A 20,279-nucleotide genomic window follows, 5' to 3' on the forward strand; every position below is an offset into this window, starting at 1 on the left:
GCCACATGCCCGCCTGCGCTGCACAAAAATACCACTGTGCGGGTACGCACCCTGCGCCTCGCCAGTGGCGGGGATGAAAATAGAGCCCAGTGTGTTTAAACCATTTACATGATTGCATAAACTAACAGTTCATTATATTGTACCCAGGTCTGCGTTTCACAATTAATATGTGGTTTTCATAACATAATTTAACAAAAGTCATTAACACCATGACACAATAGTACAGGTTGCAGAGTCTAAGGACATGCTTAATCTTTATTGCTCCAAATTTTATCAGTACTGACTCATCTAGTAGCTTATAGGTCAAAGCAGTTTTGTGTTAGAAAAATCACCTTGAAATATTTTTCTAGATATAATCATTCTGAAAGCCGATCTGAACCAGCTGTAAAAGAAAGCATAAATAAATGGATTTAGCATAGAATTTGACAGTGCAAGCCAGCCGAGGCTTTCAATCACTGCAGCTGGCACTGACACATCATTCAACAGCTGAAAGGAAATACAGAGAAAGAAAGGAGACCAGCAGATCAGAAATAGTCCCATAACGATTGCAAGAGTTTTAGTGGCTTTTCTCTCCATCTTACTGGCAGTGGCTCCAGACTTTGTTCCCTGGATGCTGCGTACCTGTCTCTGTGCAACAAGGAAAATCTTCAGGTAGATACAGAGCATTAAAATCACTGGGAGGTAAAAAGAGAAAATGGATCCCAAAATGTTTGCAAGCAGAACATCAATAAAACACATCTGTTCACATTTTTCATGTTTTATTCCTGCCATTATAAAGCCAATAGCAACTAGAACTGGAAAACTCCAGCTTACAAGGATCATGATGACAACAACATGAACATTTATCTTAGTTCTATATGTCAGAGGGTGACACACTGCATAATATCTGTCAATAGAAATACAACATAAATTCAGAATGGAAGCTGTGCTCAGTGTTACATCAAAGCTCTCTCGTACTTTACAAAATAAATGTTCAGAGTACAGACATGAACTTACAGAGAATTCCATGCTAAAAGGAAAAACTACAACCCCAACAAGCAGGTCAGCTACCGCCAAGGAAAGGATGAGAGAGTTTGTAGGAGTGTGGAGCTGTTTGAAGTATATGATGGAGATTAATACAAGAAGGTTTCCACATATTGTGACAACAGCCAATGAGCCAAGGAAAACATCTAACAAAACACATACTATGGAAGGTGAACTTGTCCTCATATAAGAAACATTTTGTATTTCATAACAGGGATGCATGTCAGTAGAAGTGTGTTTGACAGTGACTTCCGGTGCCATGTTTCTGGGTTCCTGCAAATCAGTTTTCCATTAAAAATTAGCAATATTCAAAACGGAACAGTAACGTTTATTTTAAAATATTTAGGCCTGCATGAGTGCAAAACTACAATGATAGCTCTCTAGATAGAAATAGAGATTTTCAGTTTATGTCATACCTCTGAAATGTTGAAAGTAGTTCATACATCAGTGTTGATGGGTGTTCCTCATTACTGTGCCACTGAGCACAATGTTGATTTTTATCAACCCTGTCTCATTTCCATAATAAATACATTATATAATGGTCCAATCAGATGTAGGACTATTCATCTTGTTGACATTAGATGCCAGAGCAACATCCTGAGTCCTTTCATTTTACCAGAACTATTATGGGTCCACTCTGACAGTTCATGTCAGGTAATTTTATAGTAATAGCAGTAGCTTACAGAGTAATACTGGTAGCTACAGTACAAGAGGTAGCAGTGTTAGTGGTGACATTTTACATTAACTCTTTCACTACACTCCTTTCACCCTCTGCTTTGAAGAGCAAAACCTAGCAAAGCACAGAAATCGCTTGCAGAATTAAAACCAAAATGCCACTCAGTATAGTTCTCTCAAAATAAGCAATTAAACTATCCATCCATCCATTGTCTATACCCGACTATCCCTTTTGGGGTTGTGGGGGGACTGGAGCCTATCCCAGCTGTCATTGCGCGAAGGGATGATTTTAAATGTTAGTTGCCTTTGCTGAGGATCAGGCACAGCGTTAGGGGTGGGCCTGACAGGCCTGGGCCCACCAACTTGTACAACTGGCCCACCCTAAATGACTTGGAGAATTTTCTTAACATTTATTTTAAATACAGTTAAATGAATACATCGCTATGGCACAACAGTTATCTATATTAAGGTATGTTAAAAAAGTAAGAACTGAGTTGCCACAAAATAACGCATAATTTTCCAACTATGTAGAAGCAGTGTATTTAGGAAATCATATCATTGCTTTTTTATATACCTGCAAATTTCCCATCAAAACTAGAACTTGTAGAAAATGTACACAATACAGGAGGTAGAGCTAAAAACTCCTGCCTGACTTGACTGTCTTCACATTACCTTCACAGACAGTTAAGGTCATGAAGGAACAGCGCAGTGCACCTCGTTCTCTCCCCTGTTAAAAGTCATTGTAGCTCACACAGTACTCTGATTGCTCTGTTTCTCCCTCTCCTTGCAATCAATTTAAAGAGTAATCCAGTCAGATCAAACAAAATTGAATTAACAGGCATTAAAATGTCTGTTTTCGTAATGAATTGATGTATTGATCCACTTGATCCATAGCGAAAATTTAGATAAATAGATAAGCCGCGTGTGCCTTCTGTAATAAATACTAACTGTCGCAGTGAAATAATAAGCTATGGCATTGAAAATGTTTTTTAAAAAGATTTTGAACATGTCATAATCAGCCAAAATTGAAATTCTGGTGCCATGCCTGCCAAGGATAGAGACAGAGCGCCATCTTTCCCCTTTGCTTTTTACAAATCTGTGGACATCGTAATTACAACCATTCCAGGAATTAAAAACTGTGCATGCTGAAGGGAGCGTGGACAATTACAATTAGCCATTTGGTAAACACTTTTGTCCAAAGCGACATACATATGAATTGATACACAGATGGCACAGCATCAGGGGCAGTTTTTGGGGTTCAGTATTTTACCCAACGATACTTCGTCATGTGGACTGCCGAGGCAAGGGATCGAACCACCAACCTCCTGATTGGCAGACGACTGCTCCACCTCCTGAGCCACAGCCGGCCTGACCTTGACATCACCTGACCAGACAAAATTTGCGAGGGCTGAATTTTGTTCCATGTCCAACACTGGGGAATGGTGGAGGAGGTCCATCAGTCCAGACTGGAATATGTCAACAACCATTCAAAGAATTTCCATGAACTTTTGTACTCCTTACTCGATGAATTCTCCTGAATTTGTGAGCCTATAAACTGTCCTGTTGCTCCAAAATGAGGTCAGCATTTTTAGTTTTGAGTGGTATTTCTTGACCATTTAATTGAGTGCCATGAATTTGGTGCCCGGAGGATGAATCTTCATTATTACACTCTTTTGTATATACTTGCTGTTTTTTATCTAATCTGTCTTTTACTGGTGCTGCTGTAAATTGGAATTTCCCCTTGCAGGGCTAATAAAGGTATATTGAATTGAATTGAATTGAATTGAATTGAATTGAATTGAATTGAATTGAATTGAATTGAATTGAATGACTTTGGTGTCCCCATGTTTTCCTCTAATACCATTCACAGCTCAGATTTTGCACTTATTGTGAGAAATATCTGAAATTACTTGATTTGTTGATTTGGAAAAACAACAGCAACAACAACAGAGATAAATTATTCTCAGGAAATGTATCCTGCTCACTTCCAGTAGCGTCACTGTTAGGTCCAAATTTGTGGTTTTAACCTTTCTCTTGTGTTAGGGTCAGCACCGACCCGTTTTTACGTTTTAAATGCATAAAATAACCACATAAATTAAATGCATCAAGACTTTTTGACTTTGTCAGGAACCTCTATTTCAACAAAATAAAACAAAATCCTCCCAACTCCTCTCCCGATCATGTGAGCTTTAGGGGATTCTTATTTTGCCTTGTTTTCCAGTATACCTGCACAAAAACAAAAAAAACAAAGACGGGCATGTCCAGACATGTGAGGTCAATTCATTATAGAGCCTGTAAGTTGCCGAGTGCACATCTCCAATTTGCAGCATCCAAAAATGAGATGAAGATTTTTAGTGAGCCAACCTGGACAAGCTGAGTGGCACCTACACTTGCCAGCGAACGACCAGGAGATGGTCAATGGTGGTGTTTCACAACATCCTTGATGTTTTGGCATGTATTGCATTTGTGTTTTGGACCCACATCCACCAAGGATGGAACTCCACAAAAAACAAGCGGAGACTGTTTCTTGAGGAGCTGGGAAATTCCCTTGTCAAGCCCTGAGACCCAGATGCTGCAGCCTTGGTCAGACAGCTGCAGAGCTCTCCTAGCATTTCGTCCACACCATCAGGAACACAAAGAGCATCCACTCCAGCATCCTCCTCAGCCAGCCCTGCCTCAGCATCAACCAGCCTCAACCACAACCCCACTCAGGCCACCTGATTCTAAGAGAAAGAGGTGTCAGGACTGCTCAAGCAGTAAAGACAGAAAGACAAACATATTGTGCTTCAACTGCAAGAAATATCTCCGCAAAGAACACACTAAAAGTGTCACTTGTTGCCACACATGTATCTAAACACACACACATGCATGTTCTTGCACACAGGGACTTTTACTTTTGATTTTGAAACTAGTAATTCTTTTCTATTGGTTTGATTTACTTGATTGGTTGTTGTTTGTTTGACCTTGCAAATCTATATTTTGTTACATTTATGTCATATTTATATATATGTATTTGTTCTGCTTTTCATTTTGTGTTAATACTAAAGTTCTATTGCTGAAAAAAAGACTTTTTGGACTTTTTCTTCAAGTAAATATGTATGGGTCAAAATTGAACTGTAACACCATAGATGTTACTATAGTTAATAATATTAAAATGAAAAAAATAAATAAAACTAATTTAATTAAGAAACGTGTTCAAAATCCCCTCAGCAATAGGCAGGTAACACAACAACCTTTTATTTATTTATTTATTTATATGGTTCTCTTGAGGTTCATTTTTACCATTTTTTGAAATTGAAATCAGGGGGTATAATGACAAAAAAGGGGCTCACACCAAAAATACCAAAACCAATATTTTCATGGATAAGGAAGCCTAACAAGGTAACCAAGAGATGAGAAACAAATTGGATGATAGATAATTGTTTTTAGTGTATTTTACAGCTGATTTAAGACACTGTTCAAAACCGACCAGTTAACACAAGAGATGGTAACAGAAAGCTAACACAAGAGTAAGGTTATGTTAAATGTCATGCAAACTATTGGATGGATTGCCATTATATTTAGTCTTCATGTTCTCTTCAGCATGAACAATAATAACTTTGGTGATTCCTGATGTACAATACAAATTACATTCTTCCCGGCCTCAACTGTAGTTTGTGTTCGGTGCTCATTATCAAATGTTAGCATGCTAACATGCTAATGTAAATGGTTAACATGATAAACACTAAATCTGCTAAATATTAGCATGTTAGCACTGTCATTGTGAGCATGTCAGCATGCTGACAATAGCATGTAGCTCAAAGCACCACTTCTCCAACATATGTGACCTGGCACAAGAAAACCAGCAACACGTCAGCCTGGTACAACATCAAGTTGTGTAAACAAGGAGAAATCGATTTAAAAAAAATAAAAATTAAATAAAAATTTAAAAAAATTAGTCATTTTCGTTTTTTTGCAGAATATGTAAGTTGAAATCATGAAGAAACCACCCCATGTTTCAAATAACAGTATTGGGGGCCTTAAAACCATAAACTTTGTATTGGAATTTGGGTTGTTTTAGCAGAAATTCTCTGTTCTAGGTGGGGGTGTGGTGATTCAACAGTAAATTAGCATACTGGCTTTTTTTTTAGCTATTCACATGCTTCTGGGTGGGTGACAGAATTTATTTTATTTTATCTAATATAAGAAATAAGTATCTACATTTGCTCCTTCTAACTCTGAGGTATATTTCTTGTACCTTTCTTGTTTTTCATTTTTATTCAGGGGCTTTTTGTAACAAAAGAATTTCCATTTCCATTTGATAACCATTGTTCAAACTATAATAGTAATAATAATATTATAATATTAATATTAGTAATAATAATAATAATAACTATAATAGTTTCTGTCCTGCGGGCGAACAGATACCAGATGTCACTGATAGCTAGACCAGTAGGGGGTTGGACTCATGTAAATGAGAAGCACTGTGTTACCTGGCTCCCCTATAGGTGAGAATCTTTCAGGCTGGATTTCTCACTGGAATAGTTTGAGAAGTGTCTACATTCAAATGACCACATCTTCTTCAAATATTTTCAGAATTCCATGTGTTAGACATTGTTGGAAAGCTTGGAAACTACACTTTCAGAATCAATCTGTAAATAACTCAAAATGCCCCCCGGGAGACGTTGCTGGGCTGACCACATATTACCTTGCAGTCTCTTGCATGAAAGGAGACTCTTAGTCTTATTTTGTGTAGGCACTGTCAGACCATAGGATATCGAATCATCATGGCCTCACGGCTAATTAGACATGAGAGATGGGGTTGAGCATCACAAGCGCAATGGTTAAAAATTAAGCCATAGACATAAACAGCCATTAAACTGTAACCTGAGTTTTATATCCATCGTTTGATATTTTTTTCACTTTCAACAGTGTCCTTCATTAGTGCTGCCACCATGGTGGGATGGCTCTCCCTGACACACACAAGTGCATCTCTATCCATAATGTTGCAGCTCTGTCCATAATGGCTGTGTTATGTTTGAAGAGGACCATTAAAGAAAATTTACCGTACATAAGACCTATGTGTCAAAAAAGAACTTGGCCTCCTGAAGCTTTTTGACAGATCAATGTAGAAATGAGAACACTTAAAGTGATGGCCCAATGATTAGGTTATGTGTGCAGCACTAAAGTATTGTTTGTGGTGATAAATCATTAAGTTTCTCCTTTTTTGACTCATACCTTTTTCAATCTTTGTGCCAATAACCGTACCGTATGAAGAAAGCATTCATGACATAGTGTAGACCAACATCTCTAAGTAGAAAAACAATCATTGTAACCAATAAAGAACTGTTCAGAATGGGGCCAACAATTATTCAGAGTCTAACTCTAAACGGGACCAAACAGTTTGAGGCCAGTATCAGGATCATTCCTGTGAGAAGAAATGTCCTCATCCTGCAAGTGTTTGAAGATGTTTTTGAAAACTCATCCACGAATGTAATTTTCTAACAATTTTATTTATGCAATGCATTTAAACATGTATGAGATTAAAGATTTTCAATCAAGACAAAGATACAGTAATCAGAATTATATTGAATATTTTACTCAGTGTGTGGGTGGCATGGTGGAGCAGCAGGTAGTGCGCGTGCCTCACAGCAAGGAGGTCGCCGGTTCAATCCGCGGGGCCTTTCTGTGTGAAGTTTGCATGTTCTTTCCATGCATGCTTGGGTGCTCTCCAGGCACCCCTCCTCCCACAGACCAAAAATATGCTCGTTAGGTTAACTGGTGACTCTAGAATTGTCCTTGACTGTGAGTGTGAATGGTTGTTTGTTTGTATATGTTGCTCTGCGATCGACTGGCGACCAGTTCAGGGTGTACCCCGCCTCTCGCCCGTTGACAGCTGGGATAGGCTCCAGCCCCCCCCTGCAACCCCGAAAAGGGATAGTAGGGTGTAGACAATGGATGGATGGATGGGTTTTACTCAGTGTGGGCATCACATGGCACCAGGAAAAGCTGAGACAAGCACAATCAGAATAACTCTCTATATTTGTACGTGACACGTTTGTTGTTTATGTGATTGCATAAACGATTCATCATGTTGGACCTCAGTCTGTGTTTCACCTTAATATGTAGTTACAGCATAGTTTAAAAAGAATCATACAAGACATGACGCAAATGTACAGGCTGTAGAGTCTAATGATACCTTTTGTTTTGATTGTCCCAAATGTCATCAGCACTGATTCATCTAGTAGTTTGTGCTGCACTCCAAAGAATGCAGTCAATGCAGTTTTGAATTGGAAAAATCACCTTGAAATATTTTTCTAGATATGATTATTCTGAAAGCCGATCTGAACCAGCTGTAAAAGAAAGCATAAATCAATGGATTGAGCATAGAATTTGACAGTGCAAGCCAGCCAAGACTTTCAATCACTGCAACTGGCACTGACACATCATTCAACAGCTGAAAGGAAACACAGAGAAAGAAAGGAGACCAGCAGATCAGAAATACTCCCATAACGATTGCAAGAGTTTTAGTGGCTTTTCTCTCCATCTTACTGGCAGTGGCTCCAGACTTTGTGCCCTGTATGCTGCGTACCTGTCTCTGTGCAACAAGAAAAATCTTCAGGTAGATACAGAGCATTAAAATCACTGGGAGGTAGAATGAACAAAGAAGTCCCAAAATGTTTGCAAGTTGAACATCAATAGAACATGTTTCTTGACATTCATCTTTGTTTAATCCTGCCATTACAAGGCCAATTGCAACTAAAACAGAAACACTCCAGCTTGCCAGGATCATCATCACAACAACATGAACATTTATCTTAGTTCTATATGTCAGAGGGTGACACACTGCATAATATCTGTCAATAGAAATACAACATAAATTCAGGAGGGAAGCTGCGTTCAGTGTTATATCAAAGGTCTCTAGTACTTTACAAAATAAATGTTCAGAGTACAAACATGAACTTACAGAGAATCCCATAGTGTAAGGGAAAGCTACAACCCCAACAAGCAGGTCAGCTACTGCCAAGGAAAGGATGAGAAAGTTTGTAGGAGTGTGGAGCTGTTTAAAGTAAATGATGGAGATTAATACAAGAAGGTTTCCACATATTGTGACAACAGCCAATGAACAGAGGAAAACATATAATAAAACACATACTGTAGAAGGTGAGCTTGTCTTCATATAAGAAACATTTTGTATTTCATAACAGGGATGTAAGTCAACATAAGTGCGTTTGACAGTGACTTCTGGTGCCATGTTTCTGGGTTCCTGCAAATCAGTTTTCCATTAACCATATTTAGAACAGAAAAATTATGTTTGAAAATATTTAGCCCTGCATGAATGCAAAACTACAATAATAATTCTTGGATGAAAATACAGATTTGCAGTTTATGTCATACCTTTTGAATTCTGAAGACAGTTAACACATCAGTGTTGATGGGTGTTCTTGACACAGTCTAGATTTTTATCAGCTCCCATCTCACTGCTATGACAAGCAACTTCTATACTTGTCCAATCAGATGTGGGACTTGTCATCTTGGTGACATTCGATCCCAGAGTAAGATCCTGTACTTTCCTCTTGTACATTCTTTCATTTTACCAATAATGCCAACATCTGAGTGGTGAACTTGGTAGACATACGAAGATCTTTGTCGAGGACATGAAGGCAAAAGTTTCCTGGGTAGAAGAAATATCAACCCTGACCCAAATCTTTTTTAAAATTTGAGATTAGGCCCACTCTGACAGGTCCATGGCAGGCAAATGTATACGAATAGCAGAAGCGAAAAGAGTAATACTAGTAGCTACAGTAGAGGAGGTAGCAGTGATAGAGGCAGTGCTGACAATTTACATTAACACAACCCACCTTTAAATTTCTGCTTTGAAGAGCAAAATGTAACCAAGAGCTAAAGTCACTTGCAGAATCAACACTAAAAGGCCACTGAGTGTATTACTGTTAGAACAAGTAATCCAACTCAAGAGTACATATATAATTTAGAGGAAGATAGAACAAATCAAATTTTATGCATCCTAATATTTAAATTCATTAAAACAAATCGCCAAAAAGTTGAGTTTGCCATAACTAGACCTTGAGGACGTGTTGTTTGAAGGATGTGAAGCTAGCTAGACAAAGTAATTAAAACTGTATTGTTCTCAACAGAATAATTTTTAATTTAATTTGCTTTTCTTGAGGATAGAGACTGATTCCATCTCTCACCTTTGCTTTTTACAAATCTCTGGATATCGTAATAAGAAACACTCCTAATAAAAATGTCCAATACTGAAGAATGGTGAAGTCAATCTGTCAGTCTAGACTGAAATATGTCTACAACTATTAAAAAAATTTCCATGAAATTCTGCATTCCCCACTGGATGAATTCTGGGATGTGTGGGGCTGCAGGCCAGAGGATATTTTTTGGATCCAAATAATTCTCCACTTTGAGCGGTTTGTCAGTTTGTCACTGAAGGAGATAGCAGTGTTGCAAAGGCCAATCAGAGAGTGTTCACAGGAGAATATGTGGAAATACTCAAGTCGTATTGGCTAACAGGTCCATCAATTCCTCAGTTGATGGTGTTATTATGCGGGACAGAAGGCCTCTCACATAGTTGTGATAGCATGAAGATATTTTACCTGGAAAATGGAGTGGCTCAAAAATCTTGTTATGCTGAGCTAAGAAAACAAGCTGTGTAAATGTCTGTCTGAGCTCAAACTAATGTGAACACGATATAAGCAGAGCTTAACTTATATACAGCAACAGTAACACACTTTACATTGCACTGTAGCCAGCTAAACCATTACCAGTGATGGCTTATTTCTGATTCCCCTTGGCTAGCAACACCACACTAGCCTCGTCTTATTGTGTTCATGGATGTATAATTAGAATTACATTCAGTGTTGGAGTTCGGGATCTGTTCATTCCTATGACTTTTGCTCAGGGGTGAATGAGCCCAAAAAAAGTCACTTTGATGAATGCATACTGGAAGCATGCCCACCAGAGACTTCTGCAGGCTGGCTAACTTCCAGTTTACCCCTCCGCTAAAATGAATGGGGATACAATCATTCAATCGTGCAGCTCTTCCAGATTTTCAAGAACTTTTTGGACGGAACGGATTAGACTTATGCCACAATTCCTCTAGCGCGGCTCGACTCGACTCGACTCTACCCGGTTGTTTTGTGTCTCCATTAGGGATAGTACCTGGTACCAGATACTATTTTTATTACCTGCTCTGGCGAGGTTCCAAGCGAGTAGAAGCAATGCTATATGTGTGACGTCAACAGCCTGTCGTCCACTGATTGGCCGGAGAGTGTCGTCACTGGTCTGCGACGTCCAACACCGGAAAAACAATCCCGCCCCTCCATTGTAACGCCGGGCAACAACAACCGCTGACTTTATTCTTTATTCTCACTTGAGGGAAATGGCTGCTCGTAAAATATCACCATGGTCCGTCGACGAGGTCCAGACTTTTCCAGACCACAAACCGAGCAGCAAATACAACATCGCCTCGATGTCCTCCATTGTTTGTCGGCTCTGTTTGCGTCGCGTACAAACTGACATCATGGCAGTTTCGCGCAGCCGTGGTATGACGACCCCACCTACGTTGAGGAGGTACTATGAAGTACTCAATTGTAATGGAAACTCAACCAAACCAAGTAGAGTAGAACCGAGTCGAGTAGAGCTGGAACTGTGTAATGGAAATGCGCCATTAGATTGTGAAATTGGTCATTTTGCAAGGCTTATGGTGCTCACAAAAACTTTATCCACCATGTTATAGTCAGTTCATTCATAATGCAAGTCTATGGGAAAAAGTATTTTTGTACCTGTGTGCATCACGTGACATCGTAATTACATTATTGTGCAACATCAAATTGGATTCAAAGCCCTGCACTCTTCCTGGGGTATCACTTGTGTTAGATAGCCAAAAAAATGTTATATTTTATCCAAAAAAATATATCCAAGACAGACAGCCACCTCTGTGCTGCGCTTTCTGGTACTTGCTTCTTTTTGTTTTTTTGTTGTCAAGGTGGAGTGTTATATATGTATATACACAGCCCTCCACACAGGCTCTGTGTGAGCCCAGACAACACATCAATCATGGTGGGAAGATGCAGAAGGGGTGGCACGGGAGAAGGAGTGAATGTGCAATACATGCAGTACTATCTGGTAGTGTCACATGCAATAACTGCTAGCAACTGTGAAATGCTGTTTGTGAGAAGAACGCCTTTCTGATGCAATCTGTCCACAAGCAACTTGATATTTTGATGGTGTATGCAAGCACATGTATTTCAGTCACAGCTCAGTAGTATCTCACAAATGGAGCTCCTTCAGAGAGTGAGCTAGTACCATCCATTGTACACTTGATTTTATTTTTCATTACCTGAATCTGACCTTCAGTAGCTCTGCAGTGTTGGTTGGGTTATCGTACCCAGCAAGTTGGGTACAGCAAACAAACTAGTTTTGTTTTCTTTTCTTTTTTAAAGAAGAAAAATAATAATTGGAAAAGATAAAAAAAATTGTTCAGAATGGGGCCAACAATTAGTTGCATTGAGAGTCCAACTTGAAACAGGACCTGACAGTTTGAGGCCAATACCAGGATCATTCCTGCTGGGGGAAAATAGCCTCCTCCTGACAGTATTTAAAAATATTTTTGAAAACACCCATTGATGTCATTCAGTACATTTCATTTTATCACAAATATATTGTTGCTATGTATGAATATCAGAATATCCATATACAGTTGTACATAGTGATTAATCCATTTACATGATTGCATAAAGGTCATTATATTGCATCCAAGTCTGTGTTTAACATATAGTTTTTATAACATAATTTTTAAAAAGTCGAAGAAGACAGGACACAAAGGTACAGGTTGCAGAGTCTAATGACGCTGATGCTTAATCTTTATTGCTCCAATTTTTGTCAGTACTGACTCATCTATTAGCTTTTTCCACACTCCAATGAACAGGTCAAAGCAGTTTTGTGTTAGAAAAATCACCTTGAAATATTTTTCTAGATATGATTATTCTGAAAGCCGAATAATCGCTGTAAAAGAAACCAGCTGTAAAAGAAAGCATAAATAAATGGATTGAGCATAGAATTTGACAGTGCAAGCCAGCCAAGACTTTCAATCACTGCAACTGGCACATCATTCAACAGCTGGAAGGAAAAACAGAGAAAGAAAGGAAGCCAGGAGTGTGGAGGAGTGTGGAGCCGTTTGAAGAAAATGATGGAGATTAACACAAGAAGGTTTCCACATATTGTGACAACAGACAATGAACAGAGGAAAACATATAATAAAACATATACTGTGGAAGGTGAGCTTGTCAGTATGTAAGAAACATTCTGTCTTTTGTGACAGGAATCTAAGTCCACTTAAGTGTGTTGGACAGTGACTTCCGGTGCCATGTTTCCAGGTGCCTGTAAATCAGTTTTCCATTAAAAATGAACAATATTGAAAATAGAAAAAATAATGTTGAATTCAAACTGTTTAGCACTGCATGAGTGCAAAGCTGCAATGATAGTTCTCTAGATGAAAATTGTGATTTTCACTTTGTCATACCTTTTACATGTTGAAGGTAGTTCACACATCAGTGTTGATAGATGTTCTTCATCACTGTGCCACTGGGCACAATCTTGATTTTTATCAACCCTTGTCTCATTTCCATAGTAAATACATTGTATCATAGTCCAATCAGATGTGGGATTATTCATCTTGTTGACATTAGATATCAGATAGACAAACCCTAACTGTAAATATCAGATTTTTCATTTTGGTAGACATCCTAAGATGTTTTTCCAAGGACATGAAACCTTGTGATTTTTTATTTGTTTCACCTGTCCCTTTTTATCCTTCTGTCTGTAGTGTATTCCGCCTGTGCCAGTTCATCTAAATATGTTGTTCATCAAGTGTTCCAGCTTTTCCCAGTGTTTATTTCAAGTGATTTTAGATTTTTGTTTTGTTTGCCAGGACCTTGTTTAATTGGATTCAAGATTCTTTCCTGTTCCTCTCCGGATTTTTTCATGTTTGTAGGACTGCCTTTTCCTTGACTTGACCTTTGCCCTCTTCACCCTTCCCACACACCTTTTATGTGAGTGGTGCTATATAAGGATAAGATAAGATAAGATAAGAGATGATAAGATAAGATAAGACTTTCTGATCTCACATCAGGAATATTTAGGCACTACAGTCAGCAAGCATTACAAAGAGCAAAATAAAAATGTGTACAGGATACAGAATAGAAAAACAACTACGTATATGTACATTTGTATAGATAATAAAAAAAACTGCCATAAATAAGTACGATTGCTAATATTCTTTTGAGAAAAATACTGACAGATTAGATTAGATTCAACTTTACTGTCATCATCAGAGTGCAGGACAAAGACAACAAAAAGCAGTTCAGCATCTAACCAGAAGAGAAAATAGTAATAATATCCAAAATATAAATACATACAGGTAGTGCAATTGGCATGAGGTTTAAGCAATATGAGGTACATGCAGGTAGTGCAAGTAATTTCTATGAACCTATAACACATGTGCAACATGGTCTGTTAAAAAGTGACATGTACAACAGGTAGCAAGTGGCAGTGCAGTAAAAGCAAAAAGTGAAAAAAAAAAAAAAAACACCACTTGTGCTGGAGGTCCTCGATGGCAGTTAGCTGGGCACCAGTGATGTACTGGCCGGTTTTCTGGTTTTCACCACCTGTTCTGCCCTCAGTAAAATGTGTTTGATAAAAAGGTTAAAAAAAAAAGGTTCATAATAATTTTGTGATAAATAGTTTGTAATTCATTGATTGTAATTCAGGTTGAAAGTATAAGCTAAAAACGATTATACAGTCAGTATTTGTTTACCTGTATTCGCTTTAAGGCATAGTTGATAGTTGCAATGCATTGTGGGCAGCCGAAGCTCAGTCTGGGAAAAATTAACAAGCCTGCCTCCTCGTGTCCAAGTTGTTCCTGTGTGTTACATCTCATCTAAACCTCCGAAAGCAATGGCTATAAGTTTAATAAGTGTTTTATAGCTAAAGCAATAACAATGTATCACCTTTATACACTGTATAAGCTTTGTTGGAGATTGTTTTTTCTGTAGGCTACATGTTTATTGCCAGGAAATAGACCTAGCCCATGCATCCCGCTAGCTTGTTGCTATGTATTAGCATATCAATGCAGCTATTCACGCACATTAACGATCTAATTAGCATATCAATGGATCAGTATAAGTGTGGATACGTCCTGTGACTTTGGGGATAGCAGTTTAGTTAAGTTTAATGCATTATTTTGGTGCTGGCTGTTTCCCAATGTATTCATTTTCCCAATGCCAATACTTGAGGTATATTTTTCTATTTCTGTGTTATGTATTTCGGTTTCACTCCACCTTTTCAAGCCACAATGTTAAATTGTAAGCTGTCTTCAGAAGACTCGAATAAAAGAGCAAGACGCTCGGATCCTGGCTTGTGAAAACGAGTTTGGCTTGCTGTTTATCTACGTCAACATACACAGAATATCTAACACGTAGTGGTAACAGTACACCTTCCGCTTGGAGGCTGTACAGCTGCCGTACCATACTGAGATGCAGTTGGTCAGGATGCTCTCAATTCAATATACCTTTATTAGTCTCGCAAGGGGAAATTCCAAATGATGGTGCAGCGGTAGAAATTCTCTAGGATTTGACGAGCCAGGTTAACTTTCTTCATGCTCCTCAGGAAGTAGAAGCGCTGTTTAGCCTTCTTTATCAGGATGGAGGAGTTGAGGGTCCATGAGGTCCTCGGAGATGTGGACACCCAGGAACTTGAAGCTGGAGACACGTTCAACCTCAGCCCTGTCAATCTGAATGGGGTTGTAAACAGCCTTTAGTTTTACTGTTGTCCACAATGAGCTCCATAGTCTTCTTGATGTTGAGGGTCAGGTTGTTGTCAGAGCACCACATTGCCAGCTGCTGAACCTCATCTCTGTAGGCTGACTCATGGTTGTTGTTAATCAGGCCTATCACTGTTGTGTCATGTGCAAACTTGGAAAGTCCAGGGTCCAGTTGCCGAGGGAGGCGCTGATGCTGAGGTCACTGAGTTTGTTGACCAGCTTGGAGAGGATGACTGTATTGAATCCTGATCTGAAGTTGATGAACAGCATCCTCGCGTAGGTGTTGTTGTCCAGGTGCATCAGGGTGGAGTGCAGTGCCATGGAGACGGCATCCTCTGTGGACCTGTTTGGTCTGTAGGCAGACTGATGGGGGCCCTGGTATTTGGATTCTCCAGGCATGGATGAACTGTTAAATGGAAATAATAATTTTAAAAAGTCCATGTTGGCTAAACTGGATTTGTCCAATAGCTCTCATGCTGACTTTAGCATGAAGCCTGTTAGCCCCCCATCATCCCTAGGTGTTACGAATTGTGAATAAGTATTTTTTTGATTGGACCCAAGAGGCAGAAAAACAGCACAAAAAACCAAGGGAACCATTTGACACAAATGGTTTATTACAATCAAAATGAACACTAACTACAAACCAAACCTGATGTACAAGAAAACACAAATTCAGCCTAGGGCTGGGCAATAAAAACGAAAGCGATATGTCTCGCGATAGACACGTCATCAATATCAATAAAAAATGCGTTCGATAAAACATTCGATAATTTTTTTTCTTCGTCGGAAGAAACCTGAAGTTGCGAAGCGAGGTTGGTTGCATGAACAAAGGCACTCGCTCTCAAGTAACCGAGTGTGGCAGTGTAGTGGGGTGGTTCGCTTATATTATCTATATATCTATTATATTATTGCTACACGAGCAACGTAGGGAGTATCGCTAATCAGTGAGAGAGACACACTAACATACCAATCATGTAACATTATCATGTTCGGTTGCGCCATCTCGTTGTCTCGTGTTTGATGCTTCGCGAGGAGTGAGATGAGAAATAGAAAGCGCTGCAGCAAGCGAAGAAATTGTCGATAAAACAGGGAAAGTCAGCTCGCCAGTATGGCAGTTTTTTGGATTTTATAAGTCGGACCATAGTCAGACCAATGTGGTCTGTAACTTATGCAAGACTTTCGTCCCCACCAAGACTGGTAATACCACAAACTTGTTTGGAGCGCAGCCGTATTCGCCAACATCCAACAACATCTACAACCTAGTGATGTGTCGTTTGCAAACGTAATGGCTCTGAGAGCTGGTTCTTTGAAGTGAACGATTGGGTGGGAGCCGGCTCCTGATTGGGGGAGCCGCTTTTTTTCTCTCTCTCTTTTTTTTTCTCTTGAAGCCGCACGTGATTGGTCAATATGCGTGGTGTCGTCTCTGTGTCTGCGCCGCTTAGTGCGCTCACTGCGCTGAGCAGAGGGGGGAGGGGCGGCAGTTACACACACAGCAGCAGCACACGAACGGGTCAAGAGAGCAGAGCGAGAGCAACACGGAGGGACATTTATCAACCAAAAGTAAGTTAAGAAAATGAGTGAAAACAGAAGCCAAATATGGAGTCACTTTAATTATATTGATGGCTCCAAAGCAGAGTGCATTGTCTGCAGGATGAAAATTTCATATCAAGCCGGCTCCACCAACAACCTCCACAGGCACTTAAGAACTGTCCACCCAACAGTTCCACTGGAGAAGCGACCAGTTGAACCTGGTATTAATGAAGGTGCCAGTGTGTCGTCTGCAACTGTTGCTGCTGCTCCTGCTGCTCCTGCTGCTGCTGCAGTGTCAACAGCATCATGCAGCACACCACCACAGCCACCAAAAACAGCAACCCAGAGCTCAATGAAACAGTTTTTGCAGAAGTCTTTGACCCCTGCAAGACAGAAAATAATTGATGAAGAGCTGGCTAAAATGGTTGCACTGGAATTCAACCATTTTCAGTTGTGGATGACAAGGGTTTCAGAAAGTTTACGCATGCACTCAATCCAGTGTATGCCATTCCAAGCAGGAAAACCCTTTCTCAGAAAATGATCCCAGACCTGTATCACAGAGAACGTGCTTCACTGCAAGAGAGGGTTAATAAAGCCATAGCAGTTTGTCTAACTGACAGCTGGACACCCCGAACCACCGCATCCTTCTTGTCAGTTACATGTCACTTTATTGAAGACTACAAGATGGTGTCCTGTCTTCTGGATTGTTTTGAGTTCAGTGACAGACACACATCTGAGAACTTAGCAGAGGAGCTGCTCAGAGTAGCAAAAGAGTGGAATGTGGAAAACAAAGTGGTTGGTTGTGTTACTGACAATGCAGCGAACATAACCAAAGCAGTTAAAACCCTGAAATGGACCCACCACCCATGTCTTGCACACACAGTTAACCTGATTGTAAGAGACGCTTTGAAGGTGATGAAGCCTGCTGTGGACAAAGTCAAGGCAATAGTGGAATTTTTTCACAGGAGCACAACAGCCACACACAGGCTCAAATCAACACAACGACAGATGGACATGCCTGAGCTGAAGCTCAAACAAGATTGTGTGACAAGGTGGAATTCCACCTTTCATATGCTAAAACGGATTCTGGAGTCCAAGGATGCAGTCAATTCTACCCTGGCTGTTATCAATGCACCGGTCGATCCTCTGAGCCAAGAGAAATGGGAGGTACTGCAGGAGGCATGCGCTGTTCTGGAGCCATTTGAGCAGGTCACAGTGGAGATCAGTGCAGACAGGTGCAGTATACAAATGTTTATTATTATTATTATTATTATTATTATTATTGTTGTTGTTGTTGTTGTTATTGTTATTATTATTATTATTATTATTTGTTGTCGTTGTTGTTGTTGTTGTTGTTGTTGAATTACTGGAATAAAAAGTGGATTGAATATCACCAGAGATAATGATATACACCTCCAAATAAAACAAAGCATAATATTAATACCTATTTACTCTTTTTCAGCTATGTTACAGCCTCCAAAATGTTAATCCTGTGCAGGGGTCTGCAGAGAGTGACAGCTGAGAACCAGACCAGCGTAACTACAGCAAATGTGAAAGAGCTAGTGGATGCTCTCTGTGCAACCATGGACAGAAAATTCCATCGAATGGAATATAATACTGTTCTGTCAGAAACCACCATTCTTGATCAGAGATTCAAGAAGCTGGCCTTCAATGACACTAAAGCAGTTGATGAAGCTATTCAGAGAATAACTGCTGCAGCAGCAAGGTTCGGCCAGCCAACTCCACTGCCAGGGGGCCAAGAGGGAGCAGAGGATGAGCAAGAAGGGCCACAAGCATCTGCTGTTTGGAGGTTCTTTGAAGAAAGAGCAACTGGAGACACTACAAGAAGGAATCCTTCAGCAGATGCAATAATGGAAGTGAGATCCTACCTTGAGGAGCCCCATTTCCAGAGAAGTGCTGATCCACTAAGCTGGTGGGAAAACAAGGCTTCAGTTTACCCACGCCTCACACATGTGATGACACTGAGACTGTGCATTGTTGCAACGTCAGTCCCCTCTGAGAGAATCTTCTCCAAAACAGGGCAGATAATTACTGACAGAAGAAGCCGAATCAGTCCCTCAAAGCTGAGGCACTTGGTGTTTCTCAATGCCAATCTTCACTAGAGATTTGCAGATTTGAGATTTGCATGCTGATCTTTTTCTTTTTGTTTTACATACTTTAATTTATATTTTGTTTATTCTTGTATTTTATAGTTTATTTATTGTAGCACTGAAGAGTAAATATTTTAAGCTAAATTTGTTTTGTATTTTATAATCTATTTTTGTAGCACTGTAGGGTAAATATTTTAATTTATATTTTGTTGTGTGTTTTTCGGGGATTCTGTGTTGTTTCACTTTAAATTTGCTAAGTATAAAAAAGCTAAAAGTCTTAATTTGTTAAAAGTTGAATTGTAAATAGTTAAAAGTTTGTTCTTGTATTTTATAGTTTATTTATTGTTGCACTGAAGAGTAAATATTTTTAATTTATATTTTGGTGTGTCCTGTGTTTTTCAGGGATTCTGTGTTGCTTGACTTTAAAGTTGCTTAGTATAAAAAAAGTTAAAAGTTTAAATTAGTTAAAAGTTCACTGTAGAGTGAAAAAAATAAAAGGCATATTTATATAATAAACATATATAAATAAAAAGTATATTACAGTTTTTTTACATTATTAATTCATTTTGTGCATAATGTTACATTATTATTGGTAATATATCGATTAAAGCAACAAAAAAATCTGAAGAGCCGTTTGGGAGCCGAAAGAACCGGCTCTTTTTAGTGAGCCGAGCCGAAAGAGCCGGTTCTCTAAAAAGAGCCGGAATTCCCATCACTACTACAACCGCAGCACCACCGCACAAGCAGCAGACCACCATGCAGAGGTATCTGCTTCAGTGCCTGATGACAAATCATCTAAAAGGCACAAAGACATAACAGAGGCAGTGGCATATCATATAGCTAAAGACATGCTTCCACTGAGCACTATGGAGAAGCCAGGTTACAAACATCTCTTACATGTGCTTTTTTTTGTTTTTTTTTCTTTTAAACACACTTGCAATAAAAATATAATTGAATAGTTCATGTATGTTTAGAGTAAGAAGAGTGACTAAAGTTGTTCATGTGTCTTGGCTGGTTTTATAATTCAGTCAAGTCTACCTCAGTCTCTGCTGTTTACAAAACACTGCACATATCTGAAAACATTTTATTCAGCAGAAGGTGAATCAGCT

The 20,279-nt window shown here is 39.2% G+C and overlaps 2 protein-coding genes across 2 annotated transcripts; both read right to left on the reverse strand.

The window, feature by feature from the left end:
• Nucleotides 1–303: 303 nt before the first annotated feature.
• Nucleotides 304–1,209, reverse strand: LOC139348097 (trace amine-associated receptor 1-like). The gene has a single exon (XM_070988046.1). The coding sequence runs from the start codon at nucleotides 1,207–1,209 to the stop codon at nucleotides 304–306; it is 906 nt and encodes a 301-aa protein (XP_070844147.1).
• Nucleotides 1,210–7,951: 6,742 nt separating this feature from the next.
• Nucleotides 7,952–8,857, reverse strand: LOC139348098 (trace amine-associated receptor 1-like). The gene has a single exon (XM_070988047.1). It carries the CDS (start codon nucleotides 8,855–8,857, stop codon nucleotides 7,952–7,954), a length of 906 nt encoding a protein of 301 aa, XP_070844148.1.
• Nucleotides 8,858–20,279: the final 11,422 nt, after the last annotated feature.

This window comes from Chaetodon trifascialis, chromosome 19 (genome assembly GCF_039877785.1).
Source record: "Chaetodon trifascialis isolate fChaTrf1 chromosome 19, fChaTrf1.hap1, whole genome shotgun sequence".
Taxonomy (NCBI): Eukaryota; Metazoa; Chordata; class Actinopteri; order Chaetodontiformes; family Chaetodontidae; genus Chaetodon; species Chaetodon trifascialis.